At 42.7% G+C, this 24,606-nt stretch overlaps 1 protein-coding gene across 1 annotated transcript in view; it reads right to left on the bottom strand.

Annotated features, from left to right (window-relative positions):
• The window catches only part of CNN3 (calponin 3), a 223,335-nt gene that overhangs the window by 51,597 nt on the left and 147,132 nt on the right, over positions 1-24,606 (bottom strand). Inside the window, exons 4-5 of the mRNA XM_029617628.1 lie at positions 6,894-7,031; positions 6,340-6,456 (exon numbers count right to left, since the gene is read on the bottom strand). Of these exons, the coding sequence (XP_029473488.1) occupies positions 6,340-6,456; positions 6,894-7,031 (255 nt within the window). The remainder of the gene's footprint in view (positions 1-6,339; positions 6,457-6,893; positions 7,032-24,606) is intronic.

Below are 24,606 nucleotides of genomic sequence, written 5' to 3' on the forward strand. Positions count from 1 at the left end.
AAGAAAGGGTATCCCTATGACCAATGCACTCTTTTTTTGGAGGGTACTGTTTCAAGTCTGGACTTTTTTTTTTGTTTTGTTCTTAAACTTACGAGACTGAGAAAGTCAGGTGATGTCTGTCCCTATCCTAGCCTACAAATTCATTGTAGGTGACCTGTACTTCTCTTCTGACAGCTCTTTAACCTATTAATGTGTCCTGTTAAAACAGTGTTTTCTAAGAGAAAATGAAGAGAAGAGAATATAGACCCACTGTAGCATGAGTTTTCAAATCTCAAGAGGGCCAGCCTGCTCGATGAGGGCATAAGATTTCTCATAGGTAGAACTTCTGTGTAGAAAACTGCTCTGTGATTTCAAATCCCTTTCTATTCCAGTACTGTATACTAATCTGTTTGGTTTCTTGATTATATTGTATACTAATCTGTTTGGTTTCTTGATATTAGATTATTGTAAAATTCAAAAAAACCACAAAAATAAAATTCCCAGTATCTCTCTAATTATATAGCTGTCATTATAATCTGTTTCTGTGGGATCATTTACTAGCTAAAGGACAAGTAAACTTTCAGAAAGTGTCTTGCCCTACCCAGCTTGACCTAGGTATAAACTGTTTCATTTTGGGATTATAAGTGCTGTGGGATCTTTTACATTTACTAGCTAGAGGACCAGTTCCAGAAGAGTCCAGGTATAGCCAGTTTGGGTGTGGCTCACTCAGTGGCTAGAGGTAGCTAACTTGTGAGCCAGCAGAAACAATACAGACTGTGTACAGCCCAGAAGAGGAGCCAACTGTTTCAGTGCAGATAAAATACTAGTTTTTGGAAATACTGCTCTGTTTCATAATCCCTTTTTATTCTAGTATTGTATATTAATCTGTGGTTCCTTGATATTGGTTTGCTTCTGTGTAGAAAACTGCTCTGTGTTTTCAAATCCCTTTCTATTCCAGTATTGTATACTAATCTGTTTGGTTTCTTGATTATATTGTATACTAATCTGTTTGGTTTCTTGATATTAGATTATTGTAAAATTCAAAAAAACCACAAAAATAAAATTCCCAGTATCTCTCTAATTATATAGCTGTCATTATAATATGTTTCTGTGGGATCATTTACTAGCTAAAGGACAAGTAAACTTTCAGAAAGTGTCTTGCCCTACCCAGCTTAACCTAGGTATAAACTGTTTAACTCCCTCCCACCCTACCCCTCTGCCCACCCACCCCTAGGTTTGTATTTCTAATGTAGTCATCCTAACTTCATAATAGGCAACCAGATAAATTAGTAAATTGATTATTCCTTAGGTGTACCAATCAAATAACTTACCTAAATGAGTGCTATTCAATGCAACTGCTGTGGAGCCTTTATATTGAGGGTAATCATATGGAAACTTAAGGCTTGCCCCTTTTGTTCAAAACTCTCTACCTTGGAAAAGGAGCTGGATGACTTTAAAGCTGAATTAGCTTCAATAAAGAGAGTCTCAGCCACGGTACATTATTCAGGAAATAATTTCCACTTACCACTGAATAACCAAAACTGAAGAAAAAAGAGATTTACTGTGGGCTCAGGTAGGATAAGACCTGTAACCCACAGACACCCATTATTGAAAGCTGTGCAGCCCACAACTCTATCCCCCCACTCACACAGGCCATTAAGGAACTTAAAAAGTATTACAGTGGGCTCTGGTAGAATAAGACCTGTGTTCCGTAGACACACTCTGTATCAAGTGCAACAAGTACAAAATGCCGTATTGAATTCTGAAGAAGTCCTTGAGAAAAAGATTGAAATGTTATCGGAAAAGAGAGAAAAAAAACCCAATGCATACAGAAATTCCGATCAGAAACCAAAGGAAAAAGCTCACAGTGATGGATGACTGTCAGAGGCATTAATCTCTTCCCTTGCACAAATGCAAAGAGAAAAGTGGATAACAAAACTCAACTAAATAGGTCACAAAAGGAGTCCAGGAACAGCAGTAACCTGAACAAAGAAAGCTGGAAAGCTATGAGCACAAATGCTCGTAGTTTGGGTAATAAAATCCCAGATCTGCAAGCCCTAATGGTGGAGGCGGACTTGGACGTTGTTGCTGTCACGGAAACGTGGTTTACGGAATCTCATGACTGGGATACGGCAATACCAGGCTATAACTTGTTAAGGAAGGACAGAGAGGATAGGAAAGGGGAAGGAGTGGCTCTTTATGTCAGAAACAATATCCAAGCATCTGAGCTGCAAGGAAGATGGGGCAAAGAAGAAGCACTATGGGCCGACTTAAAAAAAGATGGGGCATCCATTTTTATTGGAGTGGTTTACAGGCCTCCAAACCAAAAGGAAGAGCTGGACAGAGATCTGGTTGAAGACATCCACAGGATAGCAAAGAAAGGAGAAGTGGTGATCGTTGGAGACTTTAATATGCCAGATGTAGACTGGAGAATCCCATCTGCAGAATCTAATAATAGTAGAAAAATAGTAGATGCCCTGCAAGTAGCTTTGTTCAAACAAATGGTAATGGAACCCACGAGAGAAGGAGCTATACTCGACTTAGTGCTCACTAATGGAGATAATGTCTCAGACGTCCAGGTGGGTGCCCACCTCAGCACCAGTGATCATAAAACGGTATGGTTTAATATCACAAAAAGGACACGGAAAAGAAGCACAGAAACCCAAGTTTTGATGTTCAAAAACACAGACTTTGATGAAATGGGGAAGTACCTGGAGGAAGAACTAAAAGGCTGGGAAAACGAGAGAGATGTGGATCAACAGTGGACCAATCTAAAAGGAGCAATTACCAAGGCAACTAATCTATATGTTAGAAAAGTAAAGAAAAGCAAAAGAAAAATGAAACCTATCTGGTTCTCAAAGGAGGTGGCTGACAAAATAAAGGCTAAAAGAACTGCGTTCAAGAAATATAAAAGATCCCAAAAGGAGGAGCACAAAGAAGAATATCTGGCAGAACTGAGGGAGACGAAGAAATTAGTCAAGATGGCAAAAAGTCAAACGGAAGAGAGGATTGCCAAAGAGGTAAAGAGTGGTAACAAAACATTTTTCAGATATATCAGTGAAAAGAGAAAAGTTCAAAGTGGTATAGTGAAATTGAAAGGTGGAAAGGATCAATGTGTGGAGAGAGACGAAGAAATGGCAGAAATATTAAATGAATACTTCAGTTCTGTGTTCACTAAAGAGGACCCTGGAGAAGGACCGTCACTAGTTAACAAGAAACTGGAGGGGAATGGAGTAGATGTAACTTCATTTACAGTAGAAAATGTATGGGAAGAGCTGATGAAACTGAAAGTGGACAAAGCCATGGGGCCTGATGAAGTTCATCCCAGAATACTGAGGGAGCTCAGAGATGTGCTGGCGGGTCCGCTGTGTGACCTGTTCAACGGATCCCTAGAAACGGGAGTGGTGCCGAATGATTGGAGGAGAGCGGTGGTGGTCCCGCTTCACAAGAGTGGGAACAGAGAAGAGGCTGGTAACTACAGACCGGTTAGCCTCACTTCGGTGGTGGGAAAAGTATGGAGTCACTGTTGAAAGAGAAAATAGTGAACTATCTACAGTCTGGAGAATTGCTGGACCAGAGGCAGCATGGATTCACCAGAGGAAGATCCTGTCAGACAAATCTGATTGACTTTTTTGACTGGGTAACCAAGGAATTGGATCAAGGAAGAGCACTCGATGTCATCTACTTGGATTTCAGCAAAGCTTTTGACACTGTCCCGCACAGGAGACTGGTGAATAAAATGAGAAGCTTAGGAGTGAGTGCCGAGGTGGTGGCCTGGATTGCAAACTGGTTGATGGACAGAAGACAATGTGTGATGGTAAATGGAACTCTCTCTGAAGAGAGAGCGGTTTTAAGCGGTGTACCGCAGGGATCGGTGTTGGGACCGGTCCTTTTCAATATCTTTGTGAGCGACATTGCGGAAGGGATAGAAGGTAAGGTATGTCTTTTTGCGGATGACACTAAGATCTGCAACAGAGTGGACACGCCGGAAGGAGTGGAGAGAATGAGACGGGATTTAAGGAAGATGGAAGAGTGGTCGAAGATATGGCAGCTGACATTCAATGCCAAGAAGTGCAGAGTCATGCATATGGGAGTGGAAATCCGAATGAACTGTATTCGATGGGGGGAGAAAGGCTGATGTGCATGGAGCAGGAGAGAGACCTTAGGGTGATGGTGTCTAATGATCTGAAGTCGGCAAAACAATGTGACAAGGCGATAGCTAAAGCCAGAAGAATGCTGGGCTGCATAGAGAGAGGAATATCGAGTAAGAAAAGGGAAGTGATTATCCCCTTGTACAGGTCCTTGGTGAGACCTCACCTGGAGTATTGTGTTCAGTTCTGGAGACCGTATCTCCGAAGAGACAGAGACAAGATGGAGGCGGTCCAGAGAAGGGCGACCAAAAAGGTGGAAGGTCTTCATCAAATGACTTATGAGGAGAGATTGAAGAATCTAAATATGTACACCCTGGAGGAAAGGAGCAGAGGTGATATGATACAGACTTTCAGATACTTGAAAGGTTTTAATGATCCAAAGGACAACGACAAACCTTTTCCGTAGGAAAAAAAATCAGCAGAACCAAGGGTCACGATTTGAAGCTCCAGGGAGGAAGATTCAGAACCAATGTCAGGAAGTATTTCTTCATGGAGAGGGTGGTGGATGCCTGGAATGCCCTTCCGGAGGAAGTGGTGAAGACCAGAACTGTGAAGGACTTCAAAGGGGCGTGGGATAAACACTATGGATCCATTAAATCAAGAGGCCGTCAATAAAGAGTGGGTGGCTCGCCAGAATGACTGCTACTGCCTGGAGATAATACCCTTATTCAATAAACATACACATGGTTACTGTGACTCCAACATCGCTGTAAGCTACAACAGCAAGAGGAAATGTGGAAAAAAGGATTCGAACTCACAAAGCGGGGAGTAGCTGGCTTGTTACGGCGGTTACTACCCCAAACCAAATAAGCCTGATACTTCACTTTCAATGCAATTCCAGCATAGCTCTCTGCTTCAACGGCAGGGGAGAAGAAAAACAACCAATAAGGGCTGAATAACAGTCTGGGTAAAACAAATAAGCATGGGTGTAGCTTGCTTATTGCGGCGGTTACTTCCCCTACTACCCCTAACTAATCAAGCTTGATATTTCACTTGGATGCAGCTCCATCACTGCTCTCTACATTAATGGTGGGGGTGGAAGGGAAATAGAACCAAAGAGCTAAGAGAAACAGATAAGTATGAGAAAAAATGTGTGAAGCTTGTTGGGCAGTTTGGTCTTCTTCTGCCGTCATTTCTATGTTTCTATGATCTGTCTTTCCAGAAGATAATGGGCAGGGCAGCACCCTTGCCTCCAATGAATCCCTGCTTTAAACACCTCAGTGTAGATGGGCAGACCGGGAGAGGTTATGCCTTGGATGTAGGAGTCCGGAGAACTCTCATTGCTCCTTCCCACCTGATCTGGGTGGAGCTTTAGCACATTCCATTTGTTTGGAGTGGTCTGGCACGGAATGTGAAATTTAAACTTACCTGCTAGTTTCCTTTCCTTTACTTCTGGTAGATCAGTCCAGAAGCCACCCAAGGAAGCCATGGTAATCAAGGGCTTTCAGGCTGATCAGTTCAGAAATCTAAGAGTTTATTACCTACTTGCAAGGTAGTTGGCCTAATTGTGAGCCTGATATAGGGATTGTTATTCCTGGTTTAACCATGGTATGAAGTCTTTTTGGCTGTATCAGGTTTCAGTTGGGCTAATGATCTGGAAATAAAAAACAATTGCCTTCAGTTGTTTTGGTTGTCTTTTTTTTGGCCTGTCTCCATCTGCTGGCAGGAGGATATAATCCTCGTCAGACTGGTCTGGCAGGACAAAAAGGAAAGGAAATGAAGTTTAACTTTCACCATTTGCTCTCTTTCCAAAGCAGTTCTTTTATTTTCTTTCATTTACCACTGCTGGTAAGCTTGATGTTTCAATTCCCTTCCCAAAGTACCAGGTTTACCAATGGCCTATAAGTAGGAGTTTTATTTCCTCTGTTGTAAGATGTGTTTGGTCTTGAGACTTTTTGATCTACAGAGTTTGTTATTTTCATTTACTGTTTATAATTGTCCATTCATGCTATTACTACTACAAAAACGGCATTTATGTTTATCTTTTTAAACATTACTATTGCTTTCCAGACATTGCAACCACAGTTAAAGTTGCTCTACTGAACACACTACTAGTAAAATAGGAACTTCCAGCTAAATTATATATCTCAGACTATTTTCCATCATCTAATGAACAAGGCATGATTAATTTGTCACAACATATATGAAGTTTTACTAATTTTGGAGTATTTCAAACAAATTTTCTACCTAATGGTTAAATAGCTTTTACCTGCAGTCCAATTACACTTTGTCCAGCCTTGAGTTTTCCTTCATCAAATTGTCTTTTCTGTTTTTCTGCATATTTGACCCCAATATCAACAGTAGTGTGAAATCCTTTTGTTTTTGCCTATATCAAGCAATGTACAAATTAAAATTCCAAATTAAGTTATAACAATTCAAACTGTGGCAAAATGAAGCTACAATAGGAAAAATCTAAAGTTCAGATGTAGAATAATTCTACAAATTCATGGTAACCATCTGTATTGCCTGTCCAGCATTGTAAATGGTATACAGCAATACAGATGGTGTACAGCAAAGCATGTTCTGTTGTCTATATTGAAATCCATCAGCATCCATGCAGCACTAATCTGAACCAGAAATCACATCAAATTCCTTTAACTAGTCTTCTCAAATACTTAAATCTTTGGATGTTTAAAGACTACAAAATGCAAAATATCTTAAGAATAGGGAAGTTTACGCCAATTCAGACTTCTACAAGATTATAAACAGCTTCAAAACGAATCCATGAAATCTAATGTGTGTTCTAATAATAAATATACATACCATACCCGCTAGGGCCACCAATGTAGTCTGAACTTGGGTCATGTTCCCATTCTCGAAGAGATCATTTGCTTCAAAAATATCATGTGGCTTCATCCCATATGCTTGGATGGCCTTAATGAAATTTCCAATGTTCTCCAACTAAAGAGAGAAATACACTTAGAACAGCAGTATTATCTTGTTTCTTGGCTCTTACTTTTTCTCCTATATTTCCTATTCTGTTCCACTATCACATCAATATTGTTTTAAAAAAAGTTTAAAGAATTAGATATAAGAAAACGGGAAGGCTTCGAATATGCAAGACATTTAAACAATTTGTATTCAACAGTGGATACAATGAAATATATAACACTGAAAATAGAAATTACATAGACAAATATGGCAACTGCTAAAAATCTGTTTGTTGAGAAAACAATGCTATCAAAAAGTAAGATTTCCTTTATGAGGTAAAGCAAAATTGCTTACCTTGTAATAGGTGTTATCCCAGGACAGCAGGATGTAGTCCTCACATATGGGTGACATCAGTAATGGAGCCCTATGTACGGAAAAACTTCTTTCAAAGTTTCCATGAAACTTTTGACTGGCACCAGAGTGCCTACTGAGCATGCCATGATATTCCCTGCCACAGGGGTCTCCCTTCAGTCTGTTTTGTAGCAATTAGCATTAGCCAAAAAAATAAAATAATAAAACGTATCGGACCCAACTCCGCGGGGTGGCGGGTGGGTTTCGTGAGGACTACATCCTGCTGTCCTGGGATAACACCTATTACAAGGTAAGCAATTTTGCTTTATCCCAGGACAAGCAGGGTGCTAGTCCTCACATATGGGTGATTAGCAAGCTAGAGGCTGAGTCATTTGGGATTGAGGCAACAGTGAAGTATTGTTGTTGAAATGAATCAGCCAAAGATCACAGTAGGTTGGATGTAGAACCAGTTGGGATTACACTGGAAACAAGTTCTTTAAGACAGATTTGTCTTCCTTCTTTGTCTAAACAGTAGTGAGCTGCAAAAGTGTGAAGAGAACTCCATGTTGCTGCTTTACAAATGTCCAGAATAGGTACAGAGCGAATGTGCGCTACTGAGGTTGACATCGCTCTGACTGAATGTGCCTTTACTCACCCTTGAAGAGTAAGGCCTGCTTTCTCATAACAAAATTGTATGCAATCTGCTAGCCAGTTTGACAAAGTATGTTTACCCACTGGCTTACCTGGTTTGTTTGGATCATAAGATACAAATAGCTGATTGGATTTCCTTTGGACTGTAGTGCGGTTTAAGTAGAAAGTCCAAGGTATGTAAGGCTCTTTCTCCCTGGTGAGAGTGAGGCCTTGGAAAGAATGTTGGTAAAACTATAGATTGATTGAGGTGGAATTCCGTGATTACTTTTGGAAGGAATTTAGGATGAGTACGGAGGACCACCCTGTCATGTAAGAACTTTGTAAAACGTTTGTATGTGACAAGAGCTTGTAGTTCACTGACTCTTCTAGCTGATGTAAAGGCTATGAGGAATACAGTTTTCCATGTAAGATATTTAAGGTCACAGGTATCTATGGGTTCGAATGGGGAACGCATGAGCCTGGTTAAAACTACGTTCAGGTCCCATTGTATGCTTGGGGAATGAAGTGGAGGTTTAAGGTGAGTTAATCCTTTAATAAATTTACTGAAGAGAGGCTGTGTAGAGATAGGTGCATCTCCCATCTTGTTATGGTAAGCTGAGATTGCACTCAAATGTACTCTTACAGATGAAGTCCGAAGACCAGAGTCTGAAAGATGGTATAAGTGACGTAGTGGGGCAAGTGAAGGGATCTAAAGATTTCTGAGTGCACTACAAAGTAAACAGTTTCCATTTATAGGAATAATTCTTTCTAGTGGAAGGTTTACGTGAAGCTATCAGCACTTGAGATATAGTGGTTGGAAGGTTGAGTGGTTGTAAGATCAAGCTTTCAACATCCATGCCGTCAGGGACAGGGATTGAAGGTTGGGATGGCGCAAGCGACCCTGATCCTGAGTTATGAGAGTGGGAGCTACTCCCAGACGAATGGGATACCTGACAGAGGTCTAGCAGTGTGGGAAACCATACTTGAGGCCAGTATGGAACTATGAGTATCATTGTCCCCTTGTCCTGTTGTAGCTTCACTAGAGTTTTGGTTATGAGTGGTATCTGCGGATACGCATATAACAGGCCTGAGTTCCAATGGCGAGCAAAGGCGTCCCTTGGTAGGCTGTTCTCCTGTTGTAACAGGGAGCAGTAATTGTGCACTTTGTAGTTCAGACAGGATGCAAAGAGATCTATTGTTGGTTGACCCCAGCGTTGGAAGATCTTGGTTGCTATCGTTGGATCCAAGGACCACTCATGTGGTTGGAACTGACGACTTAGGCGATCGGCTACTATGTTGTGGATGCCTGCAAGGTAAGTGGCCCGTAGAAGGATGGAATGTGCTAGGGCCCAATCCCGAATCTGTGCTGCCTCCTGGCAAAGGAGGTAGGAACCTGTTCCCCCTTGTTTGTTGATGTACCACATGGCTACTGTGTTGTCCGTTTGGATCAGAACAGTCTTGTGTGAAAGGCAGTCCTTGAACGCATGTAGCTCATAACGTATAGCTCGAAGCTCTAGGAAGTTTATTTGAAAAGAAGCTTCGAGTTTTGTCCACGTTCCCTGTGTCTTTAGATGACCAATGTGTGCTCCCCCAGCCCAAGGTGGACGCATCTGTAGTTCAAGTCACTTGGGGAACTGGTTGCTGAAAAGGTAGACCTTTGAGCAAATTGTTCATTGATGTCCAGAGGAGGGAGGAGCATAGTTTCTGCGTTATCTGAATGGGAGTGGACAATGGTTGAATGGCTTGAATCCACTGAGATTTGAGTGTCCATTGCATTAGTCGCATGGTCAGTCTGGCCATGGGAGTGACGTGAACTGTGGAGGCCATGTGTCCGAGTAGGGTGAGACACTGATGAGCTGTAACTTGAGATTGAGTTTGGAAAGAGTGTGCCAGGAGAGCGAGTGTTTGAGCAAGGTCTCTTGGAAGAAAAGCTTTTGCTGTGATGGTGTTTAGGTCTGCACCTATGAATTGTAGTAGGTGAGATGGTGTGAAATGGGATTTCTGGTAGTTGATGAGAAACCCCAAGGAGTGAAGCAAGTTGACTGTGAGCTTGAGGGAATTGAGAGCTCCTTCTTGTGTCTGACTCCTGATGAGCCAGTCGTCCAAGTAAGGGAATACATGCACCCTTTGTTTGTGAAGATGTGCCACCGCTACTGCGAGACACTTTGTGAACACTCGAGGTGCTGAGGCTAGGCTGAATGGAAGCACCTGGTATTGAAAATGTTGTCCCTCGATCAGAAATCGCAGGTACTGTCGATGAGGAGGAAAGATGGGAATGTGAGCGTAGGCATCTTGAAGATCCAGAGAGCAGAGCCAATCTCCATTTTGAAGAAGAGGTAGCATGGTGCCTAACGATACCATCCTGAATTTTTCTTTTTTGAGAAATTTGTTGAGATTTCTGAGATCCAAGATTGGACGTAGGCCTTCGGTTTTCTTTGGAATGAGGAAATAGCGGGAGTAGAATCCTCTGCCCTGCTGAGGCCTGGGAACTGGTTCTATGGCCCTGGCTCTCAGAAGGGTGGATAATTCTGTTCTTAGGATTTTGGAATGGTGGTTCACTGTCCAAGATTTGATTGGTGGAGTTTCTTTTGGTACAGTGAAAAAATCCAATCGGTAACCTTGAGCTGTAATTGAAAGTACCCATTGGTCTGTTGTTATGGAGGCCCATGTATGATGGTAATAGGTTATGCGACCTCCCACTGGTAATTCTGGAAGTGGATTGTGAAAGGGGCTTCTGCTCTCTGGTTGAATTTCAAAAGCTTGATGTTGACAGTCTGAGCAGGTGGTTGAGGCCTAGTAGGCCTTTGTCGAGCCTGAGGACGCTGAGTTGGATGAGCTTGTCTTGTCCGGCTTGTTGGTGGGTAGTAGCGTGGTTGACGGTAGTAAGGCCTTCTGACATCTCTTCTAGAAAGTCTTCTAGAAGGTGGTTGTGACTCTTGAGGAATCAGTGATAATTGCTTGAGAGTTTCCGTGTGGTCCTTTATGGTGGCCACTGCTTCCTTGACCTCGTCACCGAATAGGTTCTCACCTAAACATCTGGACATAACTCAGAAGCTTTCAGCCAAGCCCATCTACGAGCCGTGATTCCTGAGGCTGACAATCAAGAAGCGGTCTCAAAGCTGTCGTATGTAGCTCTGACTTCGTGCTTGCCTGCTTCTAGGCCCTTATGCACGAGTTGTGAGAAAGTTTCTTGGAATTGCTCTGGAAGATCCTGGGTAAGGCCTTCTACCTGCTTCCAGAGGTTGCGTTGATATTGGTTCATGAATAACTGGTAGGAATTTATTCTTGAGACCAACATAGCACCTTGAAAGATCTTTCTGCCTAGACTATCCAGGAATCGACTTTTTTCCTGGCGGTGTGGAAGCATGTGTTTTGAGCCTTTTAGCCTTTTTCTGGGCTGACTCAACTACCACCGACTGGTGTGGTAGTTGAGATTTTTTAAATCCAGGAATTGGCTGGACTAAGTAAATAGCATCTGCTCGCTTATTGACTGATGCTACTGATCCAGGGTGCTCCCACAATCTGTACATGAGCTCTTGCAGCACCTCATGTACTGGTATAGCCAGTATTTCCTTGGGTGGATCTACAACATGTAGCACCTCTAATGTCTTCTGTCTGGAGTCAATTTCAGAGAGAAACTGAAAAGGTATATAGTCTCCTACATGTCTTTTACAAAATTGGAGAAAGAAAGATCTTCCGGAGGTGACTTTCTCCTATCTTCTGGAGGTGAAGGCTGAGATAAGATGTCCTCATCTGTAGAGACATCTGAGTCAGAATCAGTTGCAGTGTCTCTTGGATGACCTGATGGTCTAAAAGGCATCGATGGAATGGAAGGAAATCCTGGAGATTGTGGTCTCCAAGGTGGTACAATGCCAGAAGGACCTGGTATTGGTTCTGGCATGGAGCCCTCATCCATATCTTGTGGCTTCTTGGCTACAGCTTGGATTAAGGTGTCCAACTTCTCCATCAAAGGCTGAAGAATAGAGACCTCTGGAATCGGCATCGATGGTTTCATCGGTACTGGCGGTGGAATCGGCATCGAGGGTATCTGCGTCGGAACCGGAATAGGCATAGACGGCATCGGTGCCGAAATGGCCGGTGACATCGGAGGATGGAATATCCATCGGTACCGGAATCGGAGTCTATGGCATCGCTGGTGTAGAAGGTTGTGGCCTGGGTATCGCTTCGAGGAATGCGTCCCGAACCGCTTGACGTATTGTAAACATCAAGTTCCGCCCGCATGGATGGTGAGATCAGAGCAGCCATGGGGGGAGGCGGTAGTGGCGATGCCGGTACCTCTTCAGAGCCCTGAGAAGGTACGGTTCCCTGCACCGGTATCTGCGGGGATCGCCTTGGAATCGATGGCTCCGGAGCCTGTACGTCCAACCGAGGTTTCTTAGCAGTCGATTCCATCTCCATTGATGGCACCACGGGTATCGGATCGGTGGTCAACGTGTGCAGCCTTCGATGCCGATGTTTTTCTTTTTCTTTTGCCTTCTCGCTTCCTGATGTCGATGCCCTTGATGATGGAGAGGGGGAGGAAAGAAAAGCATCTCCAGACTCACCTGGGACTCGCTTCTTTAACACCACCTTACGAATCGATCCAGCCGGAGACGATTGCGTTGAGGATGATGCTGCAGGTAAAAGCTGAATTTTGAACAGCTGTTCCATCTTCTCCATCCGGAGTCGACAGTGGAGTGCCTCAGGGATCTGTATTGGGACCCTTACTGTTCAATATATTTATAAATGATCTGGAAAGAAATACGACGAGTGAGATAATCAAATTTGCAGATGACACAAAATTGTGCAGAGTAGTTAAATCACAAGCAGATTGTGATAAATTGCAGGAAGACCTTGTGAGACTGGAAAATTGGGCATCCAAATGGCAGATGAAATTTAATGTGGATAAGTGCAAGGTGATGCATATAGGGAAAAATAACCCATGCTATAATTACACGATGTTGGGTTCCATATTAGGTGCTACAACCCAAGAAAGAGATCTAGGTGTCATAGTGGATAACACATTGAAATCGTCGGTTCAGTGTGCTGCGGCAGTCAAAAAAGCAAACAGAATGTTGGGAATTATTAGAAAAGGAATGATGAATAAAACGGAAAATGTCATAATGCCTCTGTATCGCTCCATGGTGAGACCGCACCTTGAATACTGTGTACAATTCTGGTCGCCGCATCTCAAAAAAGATATAATTGCGATGGAGAAGGTACAGAGAAGGGCTACCAAAATGATAAGGGGAATGGAACAACTCCCCTATGAGGAAAGACTAAAGAGGTTAGGACTTTTCAGCTTGGAGAAGAGACGACTGAGGGGGGATATGATAGAGGTGTTTAAAATCATGAGAGGTCTAGAACGGGTAGATGTGAATCGGTTATTTACTCTTTCGGATAGTAGAAGGACTAGGGGACACTCCATGAAGTTAGCATGGGGCACATTTAAAACTAATCGGAGAAAGTTCTTTTTTACTCAACGCACAATTAAACTCTGGAATTTGTTGCCAGAGAATGTGGTTCGTGCAGTTAGTATAGCTGTGTTTAAAAAAGGATTGGATAAGTTCTTGGAGGAGAAGTCCATTACCTGCTATTAAGTTCACTTAGAGAATAGCCACTGCCATTAGCAATGGTTACATGGAATAGACTTAGTTTTTGGGTACTTGCCAGGTTCTTATGGCCTGGATTGGCCACTTTTGGAAACAGGATGCTGGGCTTGATGGACCCTTGGTCTGACCCAGTATGGCATTTTCTTATGTTCTTATGTCCCTTCGATGTCATGGCGGCACATAAGGGGCAGGCCCTAACATCGTGGTTCTCACCAAGGCAAAGAACACAGTCTTGGTGGGGGTCTGTAATAGACATATTTCTGGTGCACTTAGGGCACTTTTTGAATCCTGAAGCCATTCTGAGGTCGGACAGCCGTCGACGACCGATGACCAGGAAAAAAGCGGTCAAAAAGAACGAAACGGAACCGCGAAATAAGGAAAAACTTACCGCGATGGTATACTAAAAGGGAGACTCTTGCGGCTGAAGTTTTTCCAAACTTTTTTAAAGTTGTGGAGAATTCTCCACAGGACTCCTAGTAACCGCGTGGCAAACGGCTCCGCGGAAAAAAGACGACTGAAGGGAGACCCCTGTGGCAGGGAATATCATGGCATGCTGGGCATGCTCAGTAGGCACTCTGGTGCCAGTCAAAAGTTTCATGGAAACTTTGAAAGAAGTTTTTCCGTACATAGGGCTCCATTACTGATGTCACCCATATGTGAGGACTAGCATCCTGCTTGTCCTGAGATAACTCCTGTTATTTACCTGCATATGCTTTTGAGACAAGATAGATTTCAGCTGTCTTCGAAATTGTTTTGAGCAAAAGCTTAAACCTGATTAAAATTAAATTGTGATGAAGGCTTATTTTTAATCTTATTTGTGGATTGCTAACATCCAATCACATGAACTGACAAATTCAAGCACTGCAAAGCATGTGGTAACAAACAACCCCCCCCCCCCCCCCAATCAGTTACATTTTTTACTCTTATTTCTCAGGCTTTCAATTTATTCTTAGCATGTAACTTTGCTTTCTCATTTTTATTGATATCCTTCAACTTGTGAAGACTCAATATCTTCATTTACCATATTACTGTTATATTTTTCCTTCATGTATCACTACTTTTCCTCTAGTTTTCATCTGTTATTTCTTCTTGCATCTCACTCCCTTATATCTATTTCACCATCTTTCTCCTTTCCTTCTCTCGGGGTCTCTCCTCTAGTGATGTATTGGGGAAAAAACATGATTTTGTTTTTTTTTATTTTATGATTGGGGTTTTTCACAAATTGTTAATTTTGTTTTCTTTAATTTACAAAAACATTTAAAAAGTGACCCCACCACCCTTCCCTCTCACCTGGAAAACTGGCAGAGTCAGGATCCTCCTCTGCCCCCACTTACCCGGTCTGGGGGGGGAAGGGGGAATCCACTGAAGATCCTAGGCCCAGGCCAAAGCCTTAGCCACAGTAGGATGCCATAACCTTGGTCTAAAGCAAAAGCCAAGTTTTGAGGCCTGGTCTAGACACTGAGGCCTCAGCCTAGGTTAAGGCCCAAGCCCGATCTGGAGGCCAAGTCCTGATGCCTGGGCCTGGCCCAGAGGCTGGGGTCCTGACCACTGGGCCTTGACGTGGTTTGGGCACTGGGTCCAGATGCTGGGGGCCTCAGCCTAGGCCCAGGCCTCAAGCGCCACGTTCCTCCCCTTTCTTCTTTAAAATAACTGCATCTGCTGTGGACGCACTGGAGTAAATTAACCCAGGCGCCTTCTTCCTCAGTGAAGGCTGCCATTAAAGTGCCGTACACCAAAATGGCACCCTCCACTAAGAAGGAAGGCACCTAACTTCACTCTCGGGCTGTTTACCTGACAATGACGTTAGAAATGTTGCTAAGAAAAAAAAATTCTGGGAACCAAGAATCTTGCTGAACCAGTTCAGCACATGCCACCATCTGCTGGAAATGGAAAATACTGGCAAGTACCTGTGCTGCACACTCCTTATAGCAGTGAAGTTACTGAAAAGTTGTGGCTCTATCTCCATCTGCTGGTAGTATGGCATAAACCCATGTGTCTGGACTGGTCTATTATATTGGTCAGGAATAGAGGTTTATAAAATCGTGTGTGGGGTACAATAGGTAAATAGGGAATGGTAATTTATCCAAATAATCCTAAGACTAAGGGATAGTAAATGAAACAGCAAGTTTAAAACAAGGTGTAGAAAGTATTTTTTCACTCAATGCACAAGCTGTGGAATTTGTCCCTGGAGGATGTGGTGAAGGCATCTAGCATAGCTGGTTTTAAAAGGGGTCTGGACAAGTTCTAGAGGAAACGTTCATAAGCCATTAGCCATGTAGACTCAAGGAAAGCCACCACTTATCCCTGGGAGTGAGCAAGAAGGAATGGATCTATTCAGATCTGCCGGGTACCTGTGTCTTGATTGACTACTGTTTGATGGACCTTTGCCCTGACCCAGCATTGCAGATTTCATGGATTACCCCCATCCTTCTTAGAAAGCCTAAAGCAATTGTATTGTTGATGTTAAGGTTACAACTCTGGCCACTATCATTTCCTCAGCCTTCTTGAAAGCCTAATACAGTTGTGCACCACATAATACCCACCGGCTTGTATTTAATTTATTTACCATATGGTTAGGCCACCTATATCAAGGCTGTAAGGCAGCTTACAAGAAAAAAAACATACATAATAAAAGCAAATATAGACAGACAATACAACAGACCGTTAGTCATGAGCCAGAAAATCATACAGAGACCTGCAAGTATATTTCCTACACTGTTCATCTAGCTAACAGGTGGCTACTAAATCCTACCAAACAAAGTGGTACCTAAGAATCATCTACCACATGCCAAACCCTACACCTTCATTCATAAAAATGCTTGATCAGATTTTAAAAGGCCTTTAAAACTCTTAGAAGACAGAACTCTTGGGGTAACAAGTTCCAAAGTATTAGAACGGCAATAGAAAAAGCAAGTTTGTTTACCAGAAACTGTGTTTTCCATAGATGACATGATGCATTAGATATGATCTGTGGGTGATGTCATCTGGCAGCACCGAACATAAATGTCTCTCCAAACTAGTAGAGCTTTTAAGCTCTGAGCATATGCGGAAGTTCCCATGCGGGCATTGCCACTGAATCTCCTCAGTCTGTTACAAAGCTAATAGGATAGTTTGCAGTCCAGGGAGGAGGATGGCATCTCATGTCTAATTCATCCTGCTATCTAAGGGTGTTTTCCTTAGATAACTTGCTTTTGCCAGGGCTGAATTAGACATGATCTGTGGGGGAGTCCCAAGCTAAGGGTTGCAGCAGATCATTTGTTTCAAGCAACCTGGACTCCACCATGGAGAGCAAACTATTTTTGTAGCAAATGGCGCAGAACAACTTTTCCCACCGTACTGTCCGTGGAAGCCAGAGAATCCAGGTAGTAGAGTGAGAGGTGAAAGTGTGCATCAATGACCAGGTAGCAGCTTTGTAAATGTCTTCAACTGGAGCCTCTCTTACGTGTGCAATGGATGAACCTGTTTGCTCGTACCTGGTGAGCTCTAACTGTATTAGTGAGATCAAGTCCAGCTGCTGAATACTTTCAAACTGTATTTTTAGTCACTTGTTTTTAAGTCTGTTAGGATCATATGATATGAAAAGGTTGGGATGCATTTTTATGGGATTGTGTCAGACACTTGTAATGCATTGTACCAGAGCTCTTTTGCAGTCCAGTGTATGAAGTGAACTGTCTTTCCTCCCTCATGAGTGTGATGTTTTGGAAAGAATGCAGGAAGTACTACTGACTGGTTTAAATAGAACACAAACTACTTTTGGTAGTAATTTAGGATGCATTTTGAGCACTGCCTTATTTTTAAAAAAAAAATAATAATGCATGTAAGAGGGTTAAGCAAACTAGTGCTTGCAATTCGCTTATTTGGTGAGTAGACATGATTGCTACTAAGAAAAGAACTTTCCAAGTTAGATATTATAATGGTGCTGAATCTGGGGGAACTTAAAACGAGGTTGCATAAGGTAAATTAGTACTTCATTTCAATACCAGGGCATCTTTTTTTTTTTTTTTTTTTTTTTTTTTTTTTTAAACTGGCAGGTACAAGTTCAGGAGACTTTTCATGAACTTAGAGACTAGCCGAAATGCAGAAATAAGTCAAGTATTCTCTGTAGAATAAGCTGCAATAGTGCTGAGATGCACTCGTACTGATAACCACATGGCCAGATTGCACAAGGAAGTGAAGGTAAGACAATAGGTATCTTGATTCACAATTGAATGGATCAATGTGGGAGAGGAACACCAAGTTGAGTAGCATTTCCATTTCAAAGAATAATTTCAAAGAATAATTTCAAAGAATAATCTAGTACACTACTTTCTAGCTGAGAGCAGTACATCTTGAATTTGTTCTGGAAGGGACCACTGCTTTTAAGACCATGCATTCAACAATCATGCAGTCAGATTGAGGGATGGTAGAATAGGGTGCAGCAGAGTGCCATCTTCTTGGGAAAGAAGGGAGGGGTAGTCTCCCAGATGTATCGGAGAAATTACTTACCTGATAATTTCATTTTCCTTAGTGTAGCCAGAGTGACTCAGGACCAGTGGGTTTATACTCCCCTGCCAGCAGATGGAGACAGAGCAAGCTGACGTCACATTATACATAACCTTGCAGTGACCCCAGCCTGCCAGTATTCTCTTCAATAGCAACTGTGGACAGACTAGCAAAAAAACTTGATTAAAAACAGGTAACCAGAACTGTACTCAGACAACCATAAAACACTGAACTCACATAATATTCTAGGTACCCCAAGCTAGGGACTGGATGAACACTTACCAGTAACCCTTTGGGACGCAGAACCCCACAGGAGGGCTATTGACACACATGCGGCAGCCGAGGGCGGGAAGCTGAGTCCATCTGTCTACACTAAGGAAAACAAAATTATCAGGTAATTTCTCCCATTTCCTAGCATGTAGACAGATGGACTCAGGATCAGTGGGATGTGCCAAAGCTACTCCCCAACAAGGTGGGAGGCTGCCTGCGGTCCAGCCAACACCTATGTGCAAAGGCTGCATCCTCCCAGGCCTGCACATCCAGATACTAAAACCCAGAAAAAGTGTGTAAGGAGGACCACATTGCAGCTCGCCAAATATAGACAGGAAACGACAGACTAACCTCTGTCCATGATACTGCCTGAGCCCTAGTGAAATGAGCCCTATCCTGAGTAGGCAATGGCTTTCTAGTATCCACATATGTGGCCGTGATCACCTCCTTAATAGAACGAGCTATGGTAGCCCAATGCACCCGGAAGCCTTTCAACATGATTAAATGTCCTAAAAGAAACCTGCTTCTGCTGGGAGATTCAAAGGAATCAACTTGGGAACGCATAATAGGGCCAATAGTTAAAATGCCTTCCAGGATCCTCAGCTAACAGAAATGCAAACCAGGTGGTCAACACAATTATAGAAGTAAGAAATCTGTTATCAATGTTATAATCCATCTGGGGACCAAGGACCTTGCTAGAAACTATACAGAAAGATTTCCAAAATCTTGGGAAAAAAGGATTAGACACATGGCAAAGACTAAAGCCAAAGAGCTTCAGGTTTGCCTCATATACGCCCCTCCCAGGGCAGCTTGATCAGGATCCGTCCCCCTCATCGGATTTTTATCAGACATCACTATTGACACCCCTGCCATAATTCTAGGCGACTTCAACCTCCATGTAGATGCCCTCCCTCTCTCCCCATCCTGCGAACTCTTCCTAAACACCCTTCAAGCTATAGGCTTCAGACAACTGATCACAACCCCCACACACAAAGCAGGTCATACCCTTGATCTGATATTCATTAATGCTAACATTCAATCTCACCATACCCCCTCTATAATCCCGGTCCCATGGTCCGACCACTCCCTTATAAATGCTCTCCTCACCATAAACACCCCCACCCTACCCTCTCCTACAGCACTATCTCTTACCATAAACCCTGCTCTGCTGAAACTCATTACAGCATTTGAAGAAAAATCACCGTGTATAGACATTGTTCCATGATAGTGAAGTATCAGGGTTGGTAATCTCACCGCCACCATAGACGATGATGTCTGCCCTATAGTAAAAAAGAAAATTTCCCACAACAAGTCAGTAAAAAAACCTTGGTACACTACTGAATTAAAAAAACTAAAAAATGAATTAAGAAATAAAGAAAGAGCCTGGCGAAAAACCCCATCCCCAGCTCACGCAGCTGCCTACAAATCTTCTCTTCACTCATACAGACAATCCACCCTAAAAGCAAAACGAGACTACCATTCCGCCAAAATACACAATTACCAATTCAATTCCAATGCTCTCTTCTCTTATGTCTCTGAACTTACCACCCCCTCCCCCCTCCCTCCACTGAAGAAAATGCCAGCACTAAATGTGAGGAACTTGCCATGTTTTTTAAAAACAAAATCACTAATGTCCTTCAATGTTTCCCTGGTAAGCCCTCCCCAGTCAACTCCCTCCCCAAAAACTCAAGCGCCAACCTTGAGTCCCTTGAACTCACCTCTCCTAAACAGATTGAACGAATCCTCCAAAAGGCTAAACCCGCCACACATTCATCCGATATAATCCCCACTAAGACTCTTCTTTCCATCCCCGCCACCATATCAAAACTACTAGCTGACATAATAAACTGCTCCCTCTCGCATGGCAAAGTACCCGACCCCCTTAAACATGTAGTCAAACCCCTCCTTAAAAAAAAACAACCTAACCTTGACCCCAGTATCCCAGCTAACTATCGCCCTATTTCTAACTTGCCTTTCATAGCAAAAATAATGGAGAAAATAGTCAATACCCAGCTTACTGAATTCCTTGAAGAAAACACCACCCTTCACCTGGCTCAATTTGGCTTTCGTAAAGCCCGTAACACTGAAAGCCTCCTTCTTACCCTTTCTGACACTATACTCAAGGGATTGGACCATGGTCAATCATACATACTGGCCCTACTTGATATATCTGCTGCCTTTGACACCTTCAATCATACCATTCTCCTCACCCGCCTAGCAGAAATCGGTGTCACAGGTTCTGCGCTGCAATGGTTCTCTTATCTCAACAGAAATTACACTGTAAAAATAGCCAATTGTGAATCATCCCACATTCCCCTCTCTCAAGGCATCCCGCAGGGCTCGTCCCGCAGGGCTCCTCCCTCTCTTCCATGTTCTTCAATATCTAGCTCCTCCCCCTCTGCTATCTCCTCTCTGATCTTGGCCTAAAGTTCTTCATTTATGCTCATGACATTCAAATCCTCATCCCGCTTCAAGAATCCCTCCCCAAAACATTACATTTTTGGGATTCCTGCCTTATTTCAATTAACACCCTCCTCTCAAATCTACATTTCGCTTTAAATGTAACAAAAACAGAGCTCCTCACAATCACCAGTCCCCCAGCTCGCTCGCTCCCTGCCTTAAGCAACACCAACCCTCCACCTGAAACATTCACCTGCAATGTGAGAGATCTCGGTGTCTATCTTGACCAACATTTAAATTTCAAATCTCACATCCACAACACCATAAAAACAGGCTTCTTCAAATTGCACATCCTAAAGAAACTTAAACCCCTTCTATATACCCAAGACCTCCGCACAGTCCTACAGGCAACTATTTTAACTAAACTGGACTATTGCAATTCTTTATTGCTGGGCCTCCCTCTCTCTACTATCAAACCCCAACTTTTACAGAATGCCATGGCCAGAATCCTAACAAACACACGTAGATCAGATCACATTACCCCTATCCTAAAAGACCTCCACTGGTTACCCATAACCTCATGCATAAAATACAAAACTCTCACCATCATCCATAATTTATTGTACAATCAAAATCACACTTTGTTCGAGAATGCACCTCTTTCCCGATCTACCCGCCCCTCCAGATCCAACCTTGCTGGTACCCTATACACCCCCTCCCTAAAAACTGCTCACCACACCTCAACCAGAGAAAGGGCTCTCTCTATTGCCAGCCCTTCCCTATGAACACCCTGCCCACGGCCCTTCGTCTAGAACCTAACCTGTCTAAATTTAAAAAAGGGCTCAAAACCTGGCTCTTTACATTAGCTTACCCAGACGTTGACCAAACTTAGCTTGCACTCTAACTCCACAGCCCACCCTGTCCCCTCTCCTCCTTCTCTCCCCCTCCTTCTCCCCAAGCAAAGACTCCAAAATATAGTGTTTCTCCCCCCTAAGCAATGACGCCTAAATTCTGTTATAAGTTTCCCCTCACTCTCCTTTAAGCCTACCCTTCCATTCTCTCCCCCCCCTCCCCCCACTGCCATCACTGGTCTGGTACCTACCAGCCCACCTGTACATAGTGTCTAATGTTAATTTATTTTCTTCAAATGTTCCTATCAAATCTCTCTTTCCCTATCCTTCCTACTGCTGTCCTCTCTCCTCTTTCATTGCTGCTCCCCCTTCCCCATCCCTGTTTATTGTATTTTCACTCTTGTTATTTTTGTTACAGTGTAAACCGGCATGATGTTCCGACGAATGTCGGTATATAAAAATCAATAAATAAATAAATATTGCCTTTTCAGAAATATTATCTGTTCATGGAAAGGGAAAGGAAAGGACATGCCATATAGATAACTTCAATGCCTGATTCAAAACCTGGTGTAAAGAATGCAAATTTGTATACATTGGTGACTGGGGCAGTGTATGGTGCAATAAAAGATTATATGGTAATGATGGCCCTACATTTGTTAATGGCAGGAAAGAGGAACGCTCGCTGATTTACACTGGCTCCCAATTGAACAAAGGATTCAATATAAGGCATTATGCATAATACACAAACTAATCCACAATGAAAAAGTTGAATGGCTCAACACTGCACTGCGCGTACATGTCCCGCAAAGAAACCTAAGATCTGCTAATAAGGCTCTACTAACTGTCCCCTCTGTCAAAACAGCACGCCTCACGCAAGTTAGGGAGAGAGCACTTTCACTGGCAGGCCCCGTGCTATGGAACACCATGCCACTCGAACTAAGGCTGCAGAGTAATTTCAAAATATTCAAAACCAATCTGAAAACCTGGCTTTTTAAACAAGCTTTTTATAAAGAGAAGGAAAAAAAACAGTTGACTGATAAGGACGCACCAAACTAAAAGTAGTTACTTGTAAGTTACAAATGCACATTAATGTTAAATTCAAACTGGCTAATATGATCCCAACAGACAAGCCTAATTTACACACATTGTTTTTTTTGAAATTAATTGTTACCGCACTATGATGGCACATGATTATTTTGTAATCTATACCACTTACATTTTCATTAGTGTGTCTTGCTGTAAACCGTTGTGATGGTTATCTAACTTGACGGTATAGAAAATTTTTTAAATAAAAATAAAATAAAAATAAAAATTCAGGCAGCGATTTTGGCGGAGGAAAAGCACCCGGAGAGCTCCTATTACCATTTCCTGGTTTCCTGGCAGCTACCCCGACGTCAGCGGGAGGGGCCGAGAGGCGCTATAAGAGCGGCGTCCAGAGCTACCCCGACGTCAGCGGGAGGGGCCGAGAGACGCTATAAGAGCAGCGTCTCTTAGGCGCGCCACCGTCGCCGGCGCGCGGCTTGGTGCGGCTTAGTTCGGTGTTGAGAGGTTTGGAGGTGAAGCCCTGCCGGAGTGACTGCTGCCACAGAGGCAAGTAACCGTTTAATATTGTTGCAAGAACGAACTTTCTGTTGTATAAGTTATTTAAGACTCTCTGAGATGCCGCCAAAACGGAAGGGGAGAATAAGGGTGTTTCCTTCCCTTCCCCCTCCGTCGCCAATACAACAGGAAATAGTTCGTTTTCTGTCAGCACCTGCTTTAACCCCAGTGGCCAAGGATACTGCTGGCTTAGGTACTTTGGGAGGAGTATCAGAGTCCTTGGAGGAGGCGTCACTGAGCCCGAATCTGGATAGACCACCTTTGTGCAGGGTAACAGAGGGTCTCAGAATGGACTCACCTGAGGAACTCAATATAATTGAGTCACAACCCCATATGGAGAACATCATAGGAGGGACTGGAAATGAGATACAAGATCATCTCTCAGCTGGTGGCTCCATAGAGACTCCCGAACGCCCTGCTGTGGTAACATTGGAACTGCTTTGGGATATTATGACTAAAATGTCTACAGATATAAAAGGGTTAGACAGGAAGCTAGACACAATGGCAGGGAAAGGTCAGCAGGATAATATGGAAATCCGTGATATTGTTAAAAAATCTGAGGAAAGAATTTCATTATTAGAAGACAGGGAGAAAAAGAATTTAGAATTTCAAGCTTTGGTAGCAAAGGACAGAGATTCACTATCTAGAAGAATTGAAATTTTTGAAAATAGCAAACGATTAAATCTTCGTCTGCTCAATTTCCCTAGGGTGGCTGGGCAGACATTGATGGAAACGTTAAGGAGGTTTCTGATAGAGGCAGTGAATTTTCTAGAAAATGAAATCCCAGTTATTAGTCATTGCTATTTTCTTCCGAAGAAAGATCCAAACTTAATAACAGAGGAAATGCCCTTTCAAGGCAACCTCACAAATTTTCTTGAAAGTACCAACAATTTGATAATAGATAGGGGAACACTAGTGGTAACTTTTCTCAATTTAATTGATCTTAATAATGTTATGAAACAATACTTTGGCAAGTACCCTATCATGTTTCATGAAAGTTTGGTAAAGATTTTCCCTGATTTATCAATTACAACACAGGCAAGAAGAAGAGAGTTTTTGTTATATAGACAAGAATTGATAGCGATGGGATTTACTTTTACCCTGCGATATCCCTGCAAATGTGTGATCAAGAAACAACTAGATGTATACATCTTTTTTGTCCCCGATCATTTAAATACATTTGTTGAACAAAAGAGAGTAGAAGTAATTCCCTCACAGCCCAATGGTGAAGCATAAATTAAAAGCAGGAATACAATGTTAATTTCATGATAATGTTTTTTTCTTATATCTCCCAATTTTTCATATTGCCTCTGGTTAAAGATAATGATTGAAAGGTTTCTGTTGATTATATCATAATTGGACTATAAATATTAATGGAAGTTTGATTGAGATGGGATGATCTTATGGTAT

This window comes from Rhinatrema bivittatum, chromosome 10, assembly GCF_901001135.1.
Source record: "Rhinatrema bivittatum chromosome 10, aRhiBiv1.1, whole genome shotgun sequence".
NCBI lineage: Eukaryota > Metazoa > Chordata > Amphibia > Gymnophiona > Rhinatrematidae > Rhinatrema > Rhinatrema bivittatum.